This window comes from Gambusia affinis, linkage group LG23 (genome assembly GCF_019740435.1).
Source record: "Gambusia affinis linkage group LG23, SWU_Gaff_1.0, whole genome shotgun sequence".
Lineage (NCBI taxonomy): Eukaryota > Metazoa > Chordata > Actinopteri > Cyprinodontiformes > Poeciliidae > Gambusia > Gambusia affinis.
This window is the reverse complement of record NC_057890.1, coordinates 8,500-31,261: the sequence shown is the minus strand read 5'-3', so window position 1 is coordinate 31,261 and position 22,762 is coordinate 8,500. Positions and strand designations below refer to the sequence as shown.

The 22,762-nt window shown below is 38.3% G+C and overlaps 1 protein-coding gene across 1 annotated transcript; it reads left to right on the top strand.

Moving 5' to 3' along the window:
• Positions 1-911: 911 nt before the first annotated feature.
• On the top strand, positions 912-22,734 carry gys2 (glycogen synthase 2). The gene is made up of 16 exons (XM_044108650.1): positions 912-1,274; positions 3,990-4,171; positions 5,588-5,779; positions 5,917-6,102; positions 10,984-11,128; positions 13,102-13,219; positions 13,372-13,492; positions 13,586-13,692; positions 13,849-13,908; positions 13,989-14,067; positions 15,714-15,827; positions 16,903-17,029; positions 19,686-19,781; positions 19,863-20,026; positions 21,290-21,370; positions 21,594-22,734. The coding sequence occupies exons 1-16, from the start codon at positions 1,151-1,153 to the stop codon at positions 21,813-21,815; spliced, it is 2,118 nt and encodes a 705-aa protein (XP_043964585.1). The 5' UTR covers positions 912-1,150; the 3' UTR covers positions 21,816-22,734.
• Positions 22,735-22,762: the final 28 nt, after the last annotated feature.

The following is a 22,762-nucleotide window of genomic DNA, read 5'->3' as shown; positions in this document are numbered from 1 at the left end:
AGAGCTCTGACTTCATAGCTCTGTGAATAGTCAGGTGACTTCAAACCCATCCAATCACTCAACAGATGCTTAGAACAAGTAAATGTGTGGATGTGCAAAGACTTTCTCCAGCTGAACAGAAACAAAACCAAAGTTATTATCTTTGGACCTAAAGAGGAACGATCTTAAGTCAACACACAGCTTAGGTTTTCACAGCTGGAAACCAGAGATCAGGCTGAAATCTGGCTGTAGTGGTGGACTCACTACAGCCTGAACCTTCAGAGCCACAAATAGACAGTTACTAACCCTGCTATCACCTGAAGACCATTAAAGGAATAATGCCTTAGCAAGATGTATAGAGACTCATCCATGTGTTTATTTTTAATTGCATTGCAACATTGTTTTCTCAGGTCTGCCTTAAAAATCAGATCCAGGATGCTGCTGCTGGAGTTCTGACTAAAACCAGGAAGATAGAGCACATTATCCAGAAAACTGCACAGCAGACAAATCACTAAGTTCCTTCAAATCAATTTTAACTGATTTAATCTTTGATGAATATTAACTGGAAAATAGATAAATATTGGTTTGGATTACAATTTTTTATTACTTTGTCATCGGTTCTCATTATTCTGCTACTGCAGTATAAAGTGTCTTTCTTATTTTGTTTTGTATTGTGTTTATGTCAAGAAAATCACTTTACCTTGTTCCTAAAATGTGCTATGATCTTGAATTGATGCGACTCTTGCTGTGACGTAATGTTCCTCTCATACTGTCCCTACCAAAACTAAATCCTCTATATGTCTATATACACTGTGCTGTAATCACATTGTGGAGAAAATATTTGCTCAGTTTATCACATGGGTTGGTTTGTCCAATAATGCTCATCAGGCAGTCCTGCTTTCCTCTTTCCTCACTTGATCTCCAGACCATTTTCCCCTGACGTATGTGAGTGTTGGAGGTAAACGTCCCTCGTGCTGGCATCAGTGGGCGGGGTGGAAGCTCTTTACTCTCCTGACTCCCTGCTGCTTTGTCCATTCTGCTTCATGTCAGTTCTGTTCCTCCTGAGTTCAGGACCTACAAGTGCATACCCTGCAGTTCTAATAGCTTTTCTCTGAACACTACAGAGGAGTGGCTATTTTCCATTTGTTTGTATTGCACTTCAAGAAATAATATGCCATTGTCACGTTCCCTGTCCATTACATCCCTGAGTGGGCTGTTACCAGCCTGGGAGGACGATGAGCTGCCCATGGAAGACCTGATGCTTTTTGAAGTGGCATGGGAGGTCACCAACAAAGGTCAGACACACTGCAACTCAGCTGTTACTGCTTTATCTAAGGTCATTTACTTTAAGACATAGTTCTTTAAATCTTAAACAGATGAAACTGGTACAGCTTCCCAGTTGATCACAAACTTATTATAAGTATAATTCTGTTTGGAGTATGGGATAAAGGTAGAATCACTCTGGTTTGGCAAATGAAGATTTCCTCACAATAAGAAGAATACATTCTCTGGCATTATTTTGCTAAAACATAATCTTTGCTCTTCAACGTGTAAATATTGCTCCACAGAGCACAGTGTCTACTCTCTCTGTGGAGTTAAACATTAAACTCTAGATAAGCTAGATAAGTGGCAGAGATGGGGCCCTGCTCTATGTATTTGTTTTCTGTCTTCTCTTTATCCCATTTAAAAGAAGTGAATCAGTGTGGATTGTGACTTCCAGAAAAAAAAAAAAAAACACACACACATTAAAAACAAAATTAGAAAACAAACCAATGACAAAGTTAAGATTCTAAAAACTAAATGTTTATTTTTTGAGCAAATTCATAGCTTTTATTTCAAAATAAGATAAGATAATTTTATTAGTCTCCCATAGAAGAAATTTATCTTGGAAGCAGGGGCAAAATTGCAACACAACAACAAAATAAATAAATACATAAAAACAAGAATTACATAAGAGCACAAATATCAGATCGGCAGTACCCCCACTCGCATACAATACATACTCTACATGCTACTGTTGGTTATCATCTGGACCGCCTGTTACTCTGTCCAGGTCCCACTAGTCTGCCATTTATCAGGTTAATGGAGAGTGGTACAAATGAATGTTTCAGACGGTTATATTTACACAGGGGAACCCTGAACCTTCTCCCAGAGATCATAAGAACATATTCCGATGCCATGTGACCCATCAGACAAAATGTTCTGAGCTTGCCTGATGGTAGCCTGATGGTAGCCTGATGGTAGCCTGCTCAAACAGGTGCTGTGGGGATGATAGATCCAGAGTATTGATAAACTTACTTGCCACCTTCACCAGACTTTGAATTTGAGTTTTTAATTTAACAGTAAGATTTCCAAACCACCCAGTAACACCATGGTGTTACAGATATGTCATTTCTAAAACATTATTGTTTTAGAAATGACACACAATCAAAGTCGTCTAAGAAAATAAAGATGCTGGTGAACCTTTACACATACATTTGTCACATGTGTGCGCCAGCTCAGATCGCCATCTATATAAACATCTAAATTTTTAAAAGATGTAACCTGTTTGATGAAGCAGCCATGTATGGCTATGGGACTCCGGTCACTTATTGATTTAGGATCCAAAAATAATTCAACAGTTTTGACCAAAATGTTGGTCTTAGAAATAAAATTGCCACAGGTACAAATAGGATAGTTAAAAAAACCCCAAATTTCCTAATTACGGAATTTACTTTTCAGTAATTATATCCAATAATAAGAAGTTCAGCCACACTACTGACCCACAGTCATTCAACCTAAAATGGTCAACTGGTCTTTTCACACCAACCAGCTATAGCCACAGATGAGAACAGGGAATAATACTATTTGGTGGTGTTAAATTACAAAAAAAACCCTGACCACTTGTTTAATGCAAGGATACGGAGCCCCAAAGGGGACACATTGGAGTTTTTTTATATTATTGTTTTCACAGAGGTTTTCTGTTCCCTTGCAATAACGATATATTTACTAGTCAGTTCATGTGGGCCCTCGAATACTGACAGTTTTTGTGCTACTATATAAAGTTTTAAGCATGCAAGTTAATTTCTCGTTTGTGAGATATATGCAGTTTTACTTCTTTTCTTTAGGATACAAACCCACCATAAACTTAGGTGCTAGAATGATGGAGCTCAAATATGAGCTTTCTATTCCTGCTTGAAAACAAAAACATGATAGAAGCTCTCTATAAGAAAAGAACAAAGGAACACAGAAAAGAAAGAGACATCCAAACTATTTGGACTATTCTGAGTTATTTTAACAGGGTTATACCGCTGTCTGCTGACAGATTTGTTTTTGAAGTCTTTTTTCATGTTAGGGTTAGTTAGTATGACTGGTTAATAAAGGACCTGTTTTCATGTACTGACTTTATGTGTCATGGGACTTTAGTCATCCAGTCTAAAGTCCCGTGTCCTGCTATTAGTTATTTATCCACTGAGATATGACATAAACAAACACAAACACCCAGTGAATAGATTTTCAGTCATGTTTACATGCTCAGTGTCAAACATGGAATACACATTTGAGTGTGCAGAATGTATATTCATAGCTTTTGGAACTAATCACATGCACCTCTGGTATGGGGATAACTGTGGAAGATGGTGGGATCGTTGGGGGGAAGACAGGTGCAGGAATGCCCCTGGTGTGTCAGTAGGTGTATGGGCTAAATAATAATAATAACCCCCACTAGGGGCCCTGGTGGGGATCACACTCTGTTGACCTCCCTGGAACTGTCTGACTTGGAGGCATGGAACAGTGCCCTCCTCCTCTTGGTCTTTCTTGCCTCACTTCGACTGAGCCAAAATTGGAATTATAGATTTCTTCTTAATTCTAGTTAGCAGTAGAAAAAGTGCTTTTTCAGTGTCGAACTTTTGTTGGGTTGATGTTCTATAAATAGCTGTTGTAGTTATTACTCACATGAAAACAATGTGTAGCAATATACAACATATTTTTATTTATTGATGTAATTTATTTTACACTTTATGAACTTTCAGTTGGAGGAATTTACACTGTCATCCAGTCTAAAGCTAAGGTCACAGTGGATGAATGGGGAGAGAACTATTACATGATGGGACCGTACTTTGAACACAACTTCAAGACACAAGTAGAAGGCTGTGTACCACCCAACCCAGTGATCCAGAAGGCAATGGATGCTCTTATCAACAATGGATGCCAGGTGGGTGGAGAGAGGGTGTGTGTGTGTGTGTGTGTGTGTTTTCTGTTCTGGTCATAAGCTTATGTATATTTATCATATCATAAGATGCTCAATAGTACAGCAGAGACCCAATATTTGGATACAAAGAAGAAAAGTAAACAATCTTTTTTCTCATTAAGTCTGACCAAACCTTTCCTGTTGTAGATAAGTTACGATTATCAAAAGCGTTAATATTTATTTAATGAATGCTAGAATAATGATAGAGAACTTTTACATCTTTCTTTACATTTCTCTAGTGAGTGGTAGATTTCTCTTTTACGCTGAAAGAAAATGGTCAAATATTTTGAGTATCTTTCAGCAAGCTTCCGTGGTCTCTCATAGTACTTTTGTTCTCATTATATTTCAAGGTCTCAGTATTATATCTTATGTAAACTAAGAGCCTTTTTGTCTTGAATGACCAGAAGGAAAGGTATTAACACTGGATATTCTCACTGACAGTCAAAGCTGCAGGCCACCATACATTTGGGTGTGTTCTGGTAAAGATCACTGCTTGAAGATTCAATGTTCATCATATAAGTGATTGTTAAACATAATGGCGCCAATTATGAGAAGCTGTTTGTGTGTTGTTTGCAAACTATAAAGAAACATGTTAACTACAACTTTTTGGGGAAAATTCTCACTATGTTGTGACATGTAGTATGAAACAAATAATCTGTGAAAAAAATCAAGCTCCTCTTCCTTCCCTCAGTGCTTCCAGTGCTAACTAGAAACACCACTGACTTAGGTATTTTATCTTCTATGGTGTCTGCACACTTATTACTGGTTAGAAGAGTTTATACCATTCACTTCGAACATATTGTTCCCAAGGCATGCAGTCTCTTAAACAGTTCTTGGAAAAATTTGATTTTCAACTCCACAACCTACAGTTTTGTGTTAATAATAGTCTGATGAATAGTTTGACATTTTAAAGAGTTCTTTTAGTCCAAATAAATTATAGGATGTTAGGGGAATTTGCTTCTAAGTGATGAATTGACGATTCCAAACCTCTGTTGGGAACATAAATACAAGGACTGAGGCTCTGAAACAGGGATGTCCACCTCCAGTCCTACAGACCTGCTGCTATGGCAGTTTTAGATTTGTCTCTGCTCCAACACAGCTGACCAATCATCTAAAATATTTTCTAGTCTTAATTCATTAAAAACATAAGACATAAAAACTTTAGTATGGTATATTAATATGGTTATATTATATACTATGATTATATTTGTATTCAACAATATTTAACACTTTGGGGATGAATAATGTCTATTCTATTCTATTCTATTCTATTCTTCCTGTATAGGATAAGACAAATTGACAATAAAAAAAAAAAAAAAAACTTTTTTGAAAACATTTGAGCCTGGTTAAGTACTTTCTGAACTCTGTCTGCTGCTTCAGGTTCATTTTGGTCGCTGGCTGATTGAGGGCAGCCCTTATGTTATCCTGTTTGACATCGGCACAGCAGCCTGGAATCTGGACCGATGGAAGGGGGACCTGTGGGAGACCTGCCACATCGGTCTGCCATATCACGACCGAGAGGCTAATGACTCTCTCATTCTGGGCTCTTTGATTGCCTGGTTCTTTAAAGAGGTGTGGCTTTACCAGTGAAGTCTAGCAGTTTTAAAAATTCGACTTGTTCCTCCCCGGTTGAGTTTTAAATGTGTGCTTTCACAATTTGTGAACCTCTAACATCTATCTGTTTCTTTTTGCTTTTTTTTTTTTTTTAGCTAACAGACCACCTTGGAGACAAACCCAATGTCATCAGTCACTTCCATGAGTGGCAGGCAGGTCCTGGGCTTATTCTTTCTCGCTCCCGTAACATTCCTATGGCAACAGTTTTTACTACCCATGCCACACTGCTTGGAAGATATCTTTGTGCTGGGAATGTTGACTTTTACAACAACTTGGATAAGGTAGGAGATCACACTGTAAAAAATGAACTTAGGGGGTTATCAGATTAACAAAAGAATATCATGTACTTTTAACTAAATAATTTGATGTTTCAAACAAAAACGTGATACAATCATGTTGGATAAACAAGAAATTCAACAACTTCACATTTATGAAATTTAATCATGTTGTGATAACATGATTCATTATACACAGACTGATCTTGTGCTGAAGCCGAGTGAGATCATGGGATATCACGCGAGTTCACGCGAGACAATCATTTTTTGATTGTCATTTTTTGAATTTAGTCAGATTCATTTCCCTCTGAAGAGGGTCTAGCAAGATCAGGGGATCACGAGAGATTATGAGACATAACTGTTTTGTGCCTGGGAAAACTTCAAAGTGGTTTTAGTTACACATTAAACTATAGATATTTATTTTTCTCTGCAGGGCACTATTGGCATTTAAGAACTGCACTGAAACAGTTCTTAAATTTCTTTCAGCATTTAAGAACTGTAAAAAAAGTATTTTTTTAAAGAAACACTTTTTTTAAAAACGTCTTTGAATTAACGTAATTAAATCATGGAAAGGATTTTTACACGATTAAATAGCTTTCTTTTAGCATGAAGCATGTTTGTTGAGCTAACTTAATTTTCATGAGTTGGATCAACTTAATAAGTAGTGTGAAGGTATCACTGTAACATAAGTTGGTTTCTCCAGTGTTCTGTGGTGGCGCAGGGTTTAGCACACTGCACGTTTGGAGGCCTTAGTCCTCAACCCAGACGTTGCTGGTTCGACTCCCAGTCCTGGTGACCTTTGCCATGTCCTCACCCTGTCTGGTTACTGTCTCAAAAAAATATGAGCCACTAGCACTGCAAAAACTCTTTGGAGGAAAAAAAAAGTTGGTTTCAACTAAATTGCCATTAATCTTAGTCAAGTAAATTATTTGGTCCATAGCTTTACAAATTAGTTGGGCTGGCTCTTTTAAATTACATTGGGTCCAACTATAGTAAATGAGTTGAATCAACCTTAATAAATTATATTGAGCCAACACATTTGCTTTAAATTGGAATAACCATAATATATTAAGTTGAGCCAACACTTAATAACCATAATGAAATAAGTTGAGCCAACTCATTTTATTTAAATTAGAATAACCATAATATATTAAGTTGAGCCAACACGTTTGATTTAGAATCAACCATGGAATAACCATAATAACATAAGTTGAGCTAACACATTTGATTTAAATTAGATTAACCTTAATAAATTAAGTTGACCTAACACATTTGCTTTAAATAGAAGTAACAGGTATCACTATAGATATTTCTATAGATACATGATGCTGAAATAAAGCAAAGAAATCAGGTGGAAAACCTTTCCATGATTCTTTTGTTCATCCAAAGAGGTATTTTTTTCAGTGCAGTGGGTTGTGCTTGGGGCAAAGATAAGGTCAAAACCAATCAGCAGCAGCCAAAATAAAGGCATACATAACAGTACAAATGATCTAATCTCTTTTTCTGTGGAGGGACATTTGATAAGGGCTGTCCTTGTCACTGCACATAAAGACCATGTTTAGTTGTCCTCTGTTAAAGTAGTGGGTCTGCGCACAAGAACACAGTTCCTCTCTTTGGCTGACGTCTCATGCAGTTAACCTGGGCTCCTCAGAACCAACTTCAAAACTGCAACCTCTGATGGTTTTGGAACGAAGGCCTAAGCCTTAAGCCAGACTTAAACATTTACCTGAATTAGTTATTTGTGCCTTGGCATAGTCGTACTTCCTGAGCCTGGTTTGGCCTTTGTGAAACAGATGAAGCCAAGATGAACTGATGGCGTTATGACAAGCTTGAATTATGACTTATCTTTTGTGGCAGTAAAAAATAAATCCAGTTGGGAGCTGGGGTGCTGCCAGGAATCTTGGGCACCATGACAAAAAATTTAATTGGGTTCCCCTGCGTACCTGCTGTCACAGTTTCTTGAGTCTATGTAACCCATTAAAACCCAACCCTAACCCCGTCACAATTTTAAAGGTTTGTGACTGCCTTGCTTTCTTTGGTCCAATACTGATATTACGACTGTATTTACTGCTAGCTGATTTTAAATGCAACAGTCCTCATACTGTTTGTTAGTAGGTTGCTTAATTTTTTATTATTATTAGCTTTAGATAACTGAAAGGTCTCTCCCACCAACAATAGTCATAGGCAATTTGCAACATATACATAAAGCAATCCAGACTTCTCAAAAAAATGCTATATACCGGTAGTTGCATTTTGTTCAAGCTGCAGTATATAACTTTAATTAATAAAATATGTTTTTTCCATATTTGTTAAGGCTGTCACCATGTTGTGACAGTTTGCTATGAGACAGATAAATTGTGTAAAGATCAATCTCCTCCACCTACTTCCTGAACTATTATTGCTAGCTAAAGTAATACGCTTCTGACCAAAAACAACCAATCAGAATGATAAGGAGGGTCTTTGTGTTGACAATCATCCTCATTCATGCTGGTATGGTGATTAGAGCTGCTACTGACTGACTCATCTGTTTTTAAGTGTGATAAAAGGTACAGGGGTAAGTAAAATATATGAATATGTTGGTAGATTTGTTCCTTTATTCATTAAATGAAATGGAGGCAAAGGGTAGTCTGTAGCTAAGCTAACTTTGCAAAATGGTCGATAATCTCACACAGTCTACCGAACTTTTTGGAGAAAAAACTGGGTTACAAATGGACAGTCTTTCTTTTTCCCTCTCTATCTCTATTTTTGAAAACCTGACTTTATAATTTTTCTTAGCAGCATAGTAACAGCTACAGTCATTTTTGTCTTCCACTGACTGCTGCTGAATACCATCACCGTGATTAATGATATGATTAATTTTATTAACAGGGCCCTTGATTTTTTTTCTATTTCTATAACCCCCCCCCCCACCAAACAAAACAAAAAACTATTTTGTGGGGGGCTTCCCATCGGTCAGGGGCACTTGGAATTGTCCTAACTTTTTTCCCCTGTATGGCACCCATGGTAGGAGTAACTTGTACCAAGCTGAACAGAAAGTGTAATCTTTTAGGGTAGTTTTAAATTCCCTCCACACTGACAAATCCCAATCACATATTGAGCTAAAATTATTGAACAAATGCAAATTGGTGGCAATGAAATGCAAGATGTTGAGGTGCAACTTGCCTTGCCTTTTTAGTTGGTTTCAGTTTGTGTGAATAATTTGCATTATTAATGGTTCCGAAAAAAACAACAACATTTAAGTAAAATCATTCTAACACTCCCCCACATCCCAACAGAGGAAAAACAGTCAACGAGAAACGGCAACCGTTTAAAACTATTGATATTTATACCTATAATGAGTAAGAGTAAGTAACCGTAGTTCATTGAATTGTTAGAATTGGTATGAATCTGAAACTTCCCTCCATGTTCATTATTCTAAAAAATTACCCAGTTTGCTTGTAATTCAAGCAAACTGTGTTCCGACCCCCATCACAGAGCCATTAGCAACACAGGTAATCGGTAGCTGTCAGACTGATTGGCACATTCAAAGGTTTTGGTATTTTAAAGTCATTTAGAGCATGATTAGTAACGTTGAACTGTATGAGGATGGCTTACTGTGATGCTTGTAATTGGCCCCACTGCTCACATCCTAAAGGTCAGCCCAGAGCTGCAGATGGCTCACTGGCTGAATAGATAATTGACAGATGACCCCAGTCTACAGTTGCCTTTCCCATTCTATTGATAAAAACACAATAATACCTTATGAGATACCATAACTTTAAGACAAACGTCTTGAACCAATAAGTAATGTATTACTATTATTATTATTTTTAGACATTACATACAAAATTGATTAAAACTACCAGAGGAATTGCAATACATGCTCCTTTCTCTAATTTTTCTGATTTAGGGTCATCAAAAAATTTCCTGGCTTGTTTTGTGAGTCATGTCTCCTGGTTCCTGTCACATCTGGTTCCCCTTTACCAAAACCATAAAGTCCAAACCTTTTATGGCCTGATGGAACCAACTGGGATTTTGCAGATAACTTTCCACCAACTGGCAATACATAATCAAGTCTATCAAAAACAGATTGATTTCAATTTTAATCTAAATTTGACTCGATCTGAATTTGAATTGTACATGTTTATAGATGGGGCTGCACAGTGGCTCAGTTGGTAGCACTGTTGCCTTGCAGCAAGAAGGTCCTGGGTTCGATTCCCGGCCAGGGGTCTTTCTGCATGGAGTTTGCATGTTCTCCCTGTGCAAGCGTGGGTTCTCTCCAGGTTCTCTGGCTTCCTCCCACAGTCCAAAAAACATGACTGTCAGGTTAATTGGTTTCTCTAAATTCTCCCTAGCTATCAGTGTGTGTGTGAATGGTTGTTTGTCCTGTCTGTTTCTATGTTGCCCAGTCTGTTGACAGGGTGTCCAGGGTGACCCCGCCTTCACCCGGAACGTAGCTGGAGATAGACACCAGCAACCCTCCCTACCCCATTAGGGACGAAGGGTGAACAGAAAATGGATGGATGGATGTTTATAAATGAAAGAAATTGAGATTTCAGAAAAAATCTAAATAGCTGAATAAGAGTAACCAAGTAAAAATGAACAAAGAGTCCAAGGGTTCTAGTATTTAAACATAGAGTATAAGAAAAAAAGAATAATGATAAACATTATTTCATTATGTTGATTTTTACATCTTAAAAAACAGAGAAGCCAGAAAAACATCCAACAAAACAAAGGAGTTTCCAAAGTAAGGTGTTGTTGTGACCCGTTTGAAAAAGAGGAGAGTGATGTTATAACTTGCTAGGCTTTAACCTGTACAGATAGAACCTGTCCTAACAACTATTCTACTGTCATTTCTCTTTGAATTTACAGCTTAAAATTGAATCTGATATTTTTGTGTGCTGGTAGTTCAATATTGACAAGGAGGCAGGAGAGAGGCAGATCTACCATCGGTACTGCCTGGAGCGAGCAGCGGTGCACTGCGCTCACGTCTTCACCACAGTGTCCCAGATCACAGCAGTGGAGGCCAAACACATGCTGCACAGGAAGCCAGGTGGACGCCACCTACACCACAACAATGATTATTTCCATCTATACAACATGCAAATTGTATAAAATAGATATTAATACATGCAGTTGCACATACAGAGAATTTATATGGATACAATTAATGAATGGAGCCATATAATCTCAGCCCTATGACTAATGTCTACTGGCACAGTTCAGTGTTTCAGATTATTAAATACATTTGGATTTGGATAGTACATACAAAATGTAGTTTTATGATAATTTATTTATTAAGGTTGAAATGACTATCAAAACTAAACTGGTTCTGTTTGAGAAAGTACAACTGTCCTTTTTAAATCATGAATCAACTGTAATTGATTTATTACAGTTCATTACTGCCTGAAATATTGAATCAAGAAATCAATTCAGTTTATTTGATTACACTAATTCACAACAAATGTCATCTGGAGGCACTTTACAAACAAACACAGTTCATTTCAATCACAGATACATATGACTGTCCGCAGCAAAACCATGAGCAAGTCTCCTCAGGGGCGTTTCAAGATATTTACAGATTCTGAAAGTGTGGATTAGGAGCTTTCCAGTGTTGTCAAACAAAACAGCATGCTCAGTTAATTATTCAAAGTTTAAAACGTTTCTGTCTAAGGAAACCCAGTAGACTGGATTCAGTCTTGCAGCATTCACTCCTCCTGGTGAAACATGTAGCAACAATCACTTATCAAAGTCTTTACCACAATCCTTTACATGATTGAGCATGTATGTAGAGACAGTTGGGAGGGAAAACTCTTATTTAATGGGAAGAAACCTCCAGCTGAACCAAAACTGGGCTCAGTCCAAGTAACCATCTGACACAAAACGACTGGAGATTTGAGAAGAGAGAGCAGAATGCACAGTAAAAAACTGATTAATTGATGTAGGATGATTTTTGATGTTGATTAAAGTAAAAAGTTAATAGCAAGACAGAGAGAACAGTTAGCTCATGGCAGCATCCTCCTCCTCCACGAAGGTAAAACAGCCAACCGCCAGACCAGATGTAGCTCAATGGAGAGAAAAATAACTGTCTCACTGAAACTGGGAGCTGGTTCCACAGCAGAGGAGCTTGAACCACAGATCTGCCTGCCATTCTACTATCAGGAATTCTAGGAACCAGCAGCAAACCTGCAGAGAGATAAGAGCTCTGTTAGGAACATATGGACCAATCAAATGTGATGTTTGATGGAGCTGATTGTTAAAGGTTGTCAGAAGGAGAATCTGAAATTCTATTCTGGATTTCAAAGGAAATATAAAATAAGGAAATCTTTGAAACTTGTTTAATATGAACTTTAAATGACATATCCTGGTCTAACATAACACAAGAGGTTCTTTATGATCACAGGTCCATTTAATGCCATCCATGAGTCAAGGCTGAAGTGTAAATGTTAGATAGATGAACAGAGGTGAACCTTCCTGGAAGTGGCCTGCCTGCCAAAGTTAGCTGTGTGAGCAGCATGTACATGAGGGTGATTAAAAGTACTGAGACCCTCCTCCTGGCTCTGATTGGTTGTTTATGCCTGAGTGTTGTATTTCTGCAGATAGCAGCAGGACCACAGGAGCTTGATTTGTTTTTAACAGATCATCTGTCATATTATATTGTCAGAACACAGTAATTGTTTTAACAAATCTAAAAAAAAACCATATTGCTTGATAAAAGTTATCTATTGCAACTTTAACAAAAATAAAGCCCAGGAATGAGTGAGAGCTGCTGAAATGGGCACCAACTTGTGCAGCAAAGGAAGCAGGTTTTTGGGATAGTTCCCTCCTTAATAAATGAAATCATTTGAAAACTACATTTTGTATTTAGTCAGGTTATCTTTATTTATCTTTAAAATCCTCTGACATATTTAGAGTGTGGCAGTAAAGCAAAAACAGATGCAGGCAAATACTGTGTCTCAGTATTGTTTGTACCTTTCTTCCACCAGTAAAGCAAAGTCAACTCTGTTCTGTTTAACTCTGGCATAGATGTGGTGACTCCAAATGGGCTGAATGTGAAAAAATTCTCAGCCATGCACGAGTTTCAGAACTTGCACGCCACTAATAAGACTCGCATCCAGGAGTTTGTCAGAGGACACTTTTATGGGTGAGCATGAGGAGGCCTGTAGTTCAGTCAGTAAGCTGATATAGCTCTTTGATTTTCATGTTGCCTGATCCAATTCAAACAGGTCACATCATTCTGAGTTACACTGTGATACTGCCTAACTTTTGTCAGTTTGTAAAATTTCATTTTGGCAGACATCTTGACTTCAACTTGGACAAAACCCTGTTCTTTTTCATTGCTGGGAGATATGAATTCTCCAACAAGGGAGCTGACATTTTTCTTGAATCGCTGTCTAGACTCAACTACTTGCTGCGGGTGAGGACTGCAACTCAGAGAATTTGTGGTTCTCCATCTTGTGTTTTCCAGTTTTATCAAGCCCACATGAATCCCTCATGACTTTCTCAACAGGTCCACAGAAATGACTTGACTGTGGTGGTTTTCTTTATAATGCCAGCCAAAACAAACAACTTCAATGTGGAGTCACTGAAGGGGCAGGCAGTGCGCAAACAGCTCTGGTAGGTTTTTTTTTTAAATATTTCAATGTAAACGGTAACAAACCTCAGCATACCTCCATTTCCATCACCCAGCTTTCTTGTTTAAACTGTACATTAAAGTACAGTTTAATGTACTTTTAAAGAAACATTAAACTGTTTGATCTGTGTTGCTCACAGGGACACGGCTCACACTGTGAAGGAGAGATTTGGTAAAAAGCTTTATGAATCTTTGTTGACGTGAGTATAAACATTTTGTGAAGTAATTATGGTTATGTGTGAATGGAAATCTTTTAAATGTTTCTATTTTCTTTCTTCAGAGGAAACATCCCAGACATGAACACCATTCTGGATAGAGATGACTTGACGATTATGAAGAGAGCTATTTATGCTACACAGGTACAAAATCTAACTGTATGTCTTGGAATTTATTTCCATTGTGTTTTCCTGAAATAATGTTTTTAGTTTTGTAACAGGTTAATTGTCTCATCCTTAGCTTGTAGCATTTGTTTATCATACTAAAAGTTTGTATAGTCAAACTTGGGCAATAATGGGTTCACTTTGTCATCACCTTAAGATCCTTATCTCATCTGTCAGGATTTGAGTTTTCTGTGTATTTATTTTGAGTCTCCTTGTTGTCCTGTCTCCCCTTGATTGTTCCCAGGTGTGTCTCGTTCCTTGATTACCTCCTGTGTATTTAATCTCACCTGTGTCCTTTGTTCCTCGTGGGGTCCTTGTCGATTTAGTCGTTTGTGTTCTTCAGTCTGTTGTCTTCTGTCCAGTCGCTACTTATGTTGAGCATTGGTCTTCCGCTCAGCAGTGCTGCCTGGCCTTTTGGACTGTTTTTTGGATTGTTCCTCATTAAAATCACATTTATTCATCTCATCCTGAGTCTACTGCCTGCTGCCTCACTCCCTCACTCCACAGTTTATGACATCATCATTTTGAGATAATGGATGAATTTTGTTATTTGGATGTTAATGTTGGGATAATAATAACAGTTGCTCTACTCTCTGCTCTGTTTACATTTGCTCTTTTAACATAACATTGAAACACCTATTAAATTTCAAAGCATTACTTTTGTAAGGAGATATGCATTAATTAAAATTCTTTTAAAGATGAAATCTGCATTTTAACCTTCTGTCATACTGTAGAGTCTATTTGTGATATTGTGATCAGTGGCTGGAGATGCAGCCTTATTCTGGGAGGATTTACCAAAGCAAAAGTATTATTCATGTCTCTTAACTGTAATTAAAACCAGTATGGGATTAATGCCAACTTTTACTTTGGACTGTGAGTCAATACAATATCTGTGTTAGAGCTTGATATACCAACAAAGTATCAGCAAAAGGTCATTCACGATTAAATAAATGTATATTAGTGGAGAGGTTTCACGGGTTGGGGTGCAAGGCTTATTGACTACGTGTGACAATAAGAATTAAACTCTTTGACTGAAAAAGAGGAAACATTGTGGGACTTATTTTTCTCTGGTTTTAAAGGTCATGGAAGCCATGTTACAGTAAATACTGGGCAAAATATTTAAATGTAGACAGACAAAATACTTTATTGCAAGCTTTCTAATGATGCGAAATGCAGAAATAAAAAACTGAAGATGTGGCCATATGAATGGTGACATGAACACACCAATAATATTTTAACATCTGCATGCTGGGATCATCCTGCAGTCAGTGCTGACCTGGAGATTCCTCCAAACACCAGCTGGACTTCTTCTGAACTACCATTGATCTATAAATCTTTCTAAATCTGCTTTTGTGTCTGGAATTGCCACCTGTTTAAGAGTCATGTAGCAAGCAAGATGACAGTAGCAATGTGCTTAGCCTTTAAAATCACTAGACTTTACAATAACGTGATTTGATACAATGAGAAAAGATTTCTGACAAAATGACAAAAGATTCACAAATGACAGCAAATATGAGCCTGAATGTATTGGTTGAAGTTGTTTAAAAGAATTAACATTTTACTCGGTTTTCATAGCCTAAAAACTAGAAACGTTGCTCACTGTATCTCTTAATGATTTGTCTCAGAGGCACAGTCTTCCTCCAGTGACCACTCACAATATGCTGGACGACGCTGAAGATCCAATCCTGTTCAACGTCAGACGCATTGGTCTCTTCAATTCCAGAAACGACCGCGTCAAGGTACATTAAACATTCTGTCTTTTACAACCTGCAGTGCTGGAGTCAGTAAGTCCCCACATCTTCCTCCATTAGTGCACTGTTGTTACTTGATCTTCAGTTATTAAAACAATGTCATATTTTGTTGTCTAACTGCAAGTAAAATACATTCTCTTAGCAAATTGACTAAAAGTACAGAAGTTCTGGCATGGCATTCAAATATTAATCATAAAAAAATGCCAGTTTGATTGGGAATAACTGTTATTCTTTCCAAAATGTGATGATTTTCAAGCACAAATAATACAAAAATATGAATTAGGAATTTATGAAGAGGTAAGCACTAGATGTAGGAAGAACATAGCTGGAAAATCAAACACACAAATTTGGCTGAAAGTAGATGCTCTTGTTATAGAAGATTGGAAGAGAATAGTTTAAAACCTTTGTCCTGAAAAAATTACTTTCAGATTGCAAGAGAGAAAATTTGAGAAAATCTGAATGAAATATCATAGCCATGGGTGTTATGGTTTTTATTTTGCTTATGTGAAGTTAAAAAAAAAAATCTGATTTTTTTTTTTTTTTTTTTAGGCCATATCCAACTTTTTCATGGTAATCTGATCAGCCCAAGTCTGATCTTTTCAAGCCAAAAAAAGGAGAAAAAAAATCTGATTGCTGCAACTTCTATATGAGATAATAAATTGAATACATATTCGATTGTCTTTAAAACATTTGCACTCTAAAAAATATATTTTTTATAAACGTTACCCACTGCAGCTGTAAAATGCTTTACTTGATCACTCTGCCAAGGCTCAACTCACTGAGACAAGAAATCTAAACTGAGAAGACGGCCTGCTTTAGTGACTCAACGAGCTTTCAGTTCTTTAAATGCGATTATTTTATTTCGGTGTTTTCTTTTAAATGCATACCATCAAACAATAAACTGTTATATCCTAGCCGTTTACCTGCCTGGTAAATGTTAACTGTATGTGATTCAAACAAAACAAAAGTGGAAACAAGCCTGGCTTACTGAAAAACCTGCTACACTTGTGTCTCATTGTGTTCACGTGTTCATGTATTCATGTGTTTTCATGTGTTCTGTCAGATCATCTTCCATCCTGAGTTCTTGTCCTCCACCAGCCCTCTGCTGCCAATGGATTATGAGGACTTTGTTCGAGGCTGTAACCTTGGAGTTTTTCCTTCCTACTATGAGCCGTGGGGATACACACCAGGTAGACTTTTACCAGCAAACTGCAGATCATGCTGTGGGTGCATGGGACGTTTCCAATAATACAAAACTGGTGCAACAGGAAACATTAGAAAACATTCATCTTTCAGGTTATGATTTGTTGTAAGGCATCATGTACAACTGTTAGAGCTACAGTTACTAATTGGACCAAGACAAACAAATAACCATTACAGGATTATGTTACCCAAAACCACTTCTGAATTTGTTTTTGTGTTTTTCTTTTTCACATTGTCAAAAATAAAAACAAACAGTTTACTAAGTAAGTAAGTAGTAATTCTACTATGTGTCTACTATCTGTAGGCAACTTTATCATCACATTCTTCTTTTGATTTTTTTCTTTATTCACTTAGAGCAAATTTTCATTCTAATGTACGTTTTGTTCTTGGTTTATCATTATTGTTCCTTTCTGTTTTGTGTATGTCAGTTTCAGGTTTTGCTCAAGTTTATCTTTCACCTTTCCCTCAGTTTGCCAGCTTGATTCCTGTTCATCTGTTTAAAGTCCTTTATTTTCCCTCGAACCAGCATTTAACTCTAATAGAAAACAAAATAAATAAACACAAGGAAAGCTTCTGAGAGATGTTCATAGCTCGGGATTTTGTTTTCTAACATAATCCTGCTTTAAATATCCCAATAACATTCTCCCTAATGTATGCTGTGGTCCTTCATAGTAATATTTATATTCACTAACAAACCTCTGATGCCAGCAAAAGAACAGCTTTTTATTGTATGCAGTGTCGTGAGACAGGTTAGTTTTACTCTACTGATAATGCGTTGTTGCAATAGTAATCCTGCTCAGTACGGGAGGAACCGCGGGTCTGAGTGGCCCACCATGCTTCCTTCAATGAACTGATCAGATCGAGTAACCCTGTAGAACACCTCCATTAACAGTGGCTCTCCTCTGTTATGCAACATGCTCTTGACTCTGAAATTGATGTTATTTAATGACTCACATGGAGCCCCAGGGGTGTTGGTATGTTAACTTTGGGCTAAAGCAACCTTTAAAAACCTCTCATAAATCTAAGTGAAGGCTTTAGGAGGCTGAATGTCTCTTATGGAAAAGAACTTGAAGGTTTTTGAGCTGGAAAAAGGTAGAGTTCCTTCTCCGGGTCAGGGGGGTTTCCTGCCCCAAGTGGAGGAGTTCAAGTATCTCGGGATCTTGTTCATGAATGGGGGAAGAAGGGAGCGGGAGATCGACAGGCGGATTGGCGCAACGTCTGCCGTCAAGCGGGCGCTGTACCAGTCCGTCGTGGTGAAGAGAGAGCTCAGCCAAAAACTGAAGCTCTCGATTTACCGGTCGATCTACGTTCCCACCCTCATCTATGGTCATGAGCTTTGGGTCATGACCGAAAGAACGAGATCGCGGATACAAGCGGCCGAAATGGGTTTTCTCCGTAGGGTGTCTGGGCTCTCCCTTAGAGATGGGGTGAGAAGCTCAGTCATCCAGGAGGGTCTCAGAGTAGATCCACTGCTCCTTCACATCGAGAGGAGCCAGTTATGTGGCTCGGGCATCTGGTTAGGATGCCTCCTGGACGCCTCCCTGGTGAGGTGTTCTGGGCACGTCCCACTGGGAGGAGGCCCCGGGAAAGACCCAGGACACGCTGGAGGGACAATGTCTCTTGGCTGGCCAGGGAACGCCTTGGGATTCCTCTGGAGGAGCTTGAAAAAGTGGCTGGGGAGAGGGAAGTCTGGGCCTCCCTTCTGAAGCTGCTACCCCCGCAACCCGACCCCGGATTAGGGGAAGAAGATGGATGGATGGTTTTTTGTTGAAACGCAGGCTGTAGTCTACTGTCTTCTTCCTCTGATGAATTTCCTCTAGATGACCAAGTACTTTGTTGTTGTCTGAGCAGGGTGGCCAAGTCCAGTCCTCAAGAGCTACTACCCTGCAAAGTTTAGTTGCAATCCTTCTCCAAAACACCTGAATCAAAAGAAAGCCTCGTTAGCTGGTTGACCTTTTGGCTCAGGCGTGTTGGAGCATGTAAAAGTTGCAGGGTTGGAGCTCTACAGGACTGGACTTGGGCATCCCTGGTCTATAGTGTCTGAGCCACAACTGATGAGAGAGCCCAGCCTTAACCACAGTTCAGGGAGGTTAGGGGTTGAATTCTCTTCACAAGACAGTCCTCTGCTCCTCTGTGGGCCTTTGGTTCTCTTCTCTTGCTGCAGAGTTTTTTCTCCATCTTGAGCTTGGTTTGACTGCCTGGAGGATATCAACCAATATGTCTTCTTTAACACTTTGTAGCCTTTAGGGTTCTTCCACCCTACAGATGTTTTCATTGACTGGTTCTGTTGTTGTGCTCACATGCTCACTTTACTGGTTCTCTGCTAAGTTGTAAGGTGACATCTCCTTTTTCTGACAACCTGCATATAGACTCAGATTAAATTACACACAGCTGGATTCTAGTTAATAATTAGAGGACTTATAAAGACAAATGACACTCTTAGATTTTATTTGAGGAGTTAAGTAAGGTATATGAATACAAATGCTTGAAAAGCTTGAAAAGGTTAAAGGTCTATCAATACTTTACCAAGGCTCTGCTGCAGTTTTCTTATTTGTAATCATTGAGATGCAACATTTTGTTAATTTACTTGTCTTCGCAATCCAACCTTTAAGCATACAGGTGTGCTGTATGTGTCTTTTCCAGGTGAGTGTACTGTGATGGGCATACCAAGTGTCACAACCAATCTGTCAGGGTTTGGCTGTTTTATGGAGGAGCATGTCTCAGACCCTTCTGCCTATGGTAATACGCACACAAATGCTTCAATGCTCCATCTTTCTTCATCTCAGGTCAGTGTTCCTTCAAACCTCTTTTCTGTTGTAGGTATCTACATTGTGGACCGTCGGTTCAAATCTGCTGAGGAATCCTGCAACCAGCTGACCCAGTTCATGTTCAGTTTTTGTCAGCAGTCTCGACGTCAGCGCATCATCCAGAGGAACCGAACCGAGAGGCTGTCAGACCTGCTGGACTGGAGATACTTAGGAAGGGTCTGTTTCGAACACACTGAGAAACAGTTTAACTGGTTAAAACCAATGCCTCTCCTTCAGTTAAACTGTGGTTGTCACTCACAAATACGTCCCAGTAGATGAGTGTGATGGTGTTTCCAAAAACAAAAAAATATGACAATCAGTTAAAATCTAATGACTATCCTGACGCTTCCTTTTCTCTGCTGGAGATGTGCAAGTGATGCACAAGTTAACTTTGTGTTATTGTTGCCAACAAATAAATCTCAAAAACTCTTCTAGAGTGGGACTGTGTCAAGCAGCATTAATACCAAATTAAATTAACAGTCCCTACAAAAAGTACCCTTCTGATTTTTTTTTTTTACCCTATTAGTTGCTTTTGCGGATCAATCAATGATCAATAAAAAAATAAGTGATTGTATTAATATTCACCTTTTCAGTGTGTATTTATGAATTGGTCCTCTGTGTGGATTGCTGTTAGGCTGCACTTCTCCATTCTTCCAGATTAACTGTTCCATCTGTCAGCTTTGTAGTTTAGTCCCTTGTCATTGGGCATCTGTCTCTTTAAAAAGCTCCTACTCTTTCATACTCTCCGCCTTAAGAATGTTGTCACAACAATGTTCCTCCATTATCCCAATCACAAGGATTAGAAGTGATGGATGAGAAGTAGTTTGCAAGATGAGTTCAGAAAAAACCTGGTGGAACTCCTCCAGAAGTTTTCTAATTGCTGCTGCTGCTTGTCTGGTGGAGCTGAGTGGGGAAGACAGCTCCAAAAAGCAAACATTTAGGCACCCCTAAACGGTTGCCATGAGAGATACAAGGATTTCTCAAACATACAAGAAATACTCAAAGAAACACTCCATGATATTGAAGAGGAATAACATTACAACATGGTGTAAAGTTAAAAAAGTCAATTTAACATAATACTCCCCTTTTAAATAATTTTATTTGTCATTATTTTTTTTATAGAATTCAGTTTTCACTCTGAACCCTGAGGGTTTTTGGGGAAAGTTTGTTGATCATAATTATCATAATTGATTAGTAAAAGCAATAAATGATAAAACATCAAAGGGAGTGAGAATCTTGTATAGGAACTCTATAAAGACACTTGATTTTTGTTTCAAAATCAAATTGAACAGCAAGAATTTTCATAATGTTTGTGGTTCATATTTTTACTTTGTGAAAAAAGAACCTAAGTAAAAAATAAACTAATGCATGGACAAAGTAAAAAACTACATACAAGATGTTTTGATGGACTTTTTTGGCATCTATCTTTTCTTGTGACAGTTCTACACACACGCCCGTCATCTGGCACTTAGCAGAAGTTTCCCAGACAAGTACAAGATGGATAACAAAGGTCCTCTAAAGGCAAGTAAATATTCCCATGGTAAGGGAGTTGAAATGTTTCCCTTTTATGTGAAGTTTCTCCAAAGAGCAGGAACAAATTCCTATTGATTTAATAAGACATTCCCAGGTAAGATCAGACATATTCCTTTCCTATTTAAGAAACTGCTCTGGGTAAAATGATCACATAAAAGTTCTAGATGGTAAGACTGCTAATGAAAAGGCTCATTCTGTGTTGTCTTCACAGACTGAGGGTTTCCGTTATCCTCGGCCAGCTTCAGTGCCTCCGTCTCCCTCTGCCTCCCTCCATTCCACCCCGCACCACAGTGATGTGGAGGATGATGATGATGATGAGCCATACAATGAAGAAGAGGAGGCAGAGAGGGACCGGTTGAACATCAAGGCTCCTTTTATGCTGGGGTCAGTGCCAGAAGGCAAGAAAAAGCAGCCAGGAGAGTCAGGGAATTAAAATCAATAATTTAAGTTCAGAATCTTTCCTGGTTCCACTGACTGGCCAACACATTCAATAAACGTAGAGATTAAATAACAATTATCATTTTACTTCTACTTTCACACAACTTTAGTTGTACCAGTCAGGATCCATAAAGAAAAGATGCTGTTCAAAATATTTCAGGAAATGATTGGATCTAACCTTTATTTCATAAACATACACAATGTCTTTGTTTTTTTAATTATAAAAAATCTACAAACTTCTGAAATTTAAACTTCTCTTTGACTCTTGCTGTTTCTCTAAACTGATTAGTTAGCTACATCAAATAAACCATCAGACCCATTCCATAAATTAGAATATTATTGAAAAATCCATTTATTTCTGTTTCTGGTCTGCTCTGCATCCAGAACCAAACATGGAGAAGAGGAGCATTCAGTTTTCATGTTCCTCTAATCAGGATCAAACCTCTAGAAACACTAAGATCCTTTAAATCAAGACTAAAAGCCAAACGGCTCCAGGTGCTTTTGACTGATAAAACCTGGAACTTTGATCCATATATCTGATGTATATTTCATGACAACAATCCTTGATTTTGATGATGCTATTTGGAAAAATATAATGTTTGTTGCATATTTGCTGTTCCCAACATAATTACTGCGTCGTGTTTTGATCATGTAAAGCAGTGGCCCCCAGGCCCTTGTCCTCAGGGCCCACAGGGGACATGTTTCAGATGTGTCCTTCTCCAGCACAACCGAATCACTGCCTTTGCCTGCCTATAGAAACCTGGTAATCACCCATTCATTCATGCCAGGTGTGCAGCAGCAGGTCACAGTCCTGTCGGGGCCCCAAAAGGTCCTCAGAGCTCTGATGCAAACGACTTTGATCTGCGTTGTTGTTGAAATGTGCTACACAAATAAACTTGACTTTTACACATTCACTGAAATAAAATCACTGCCCATTCATAC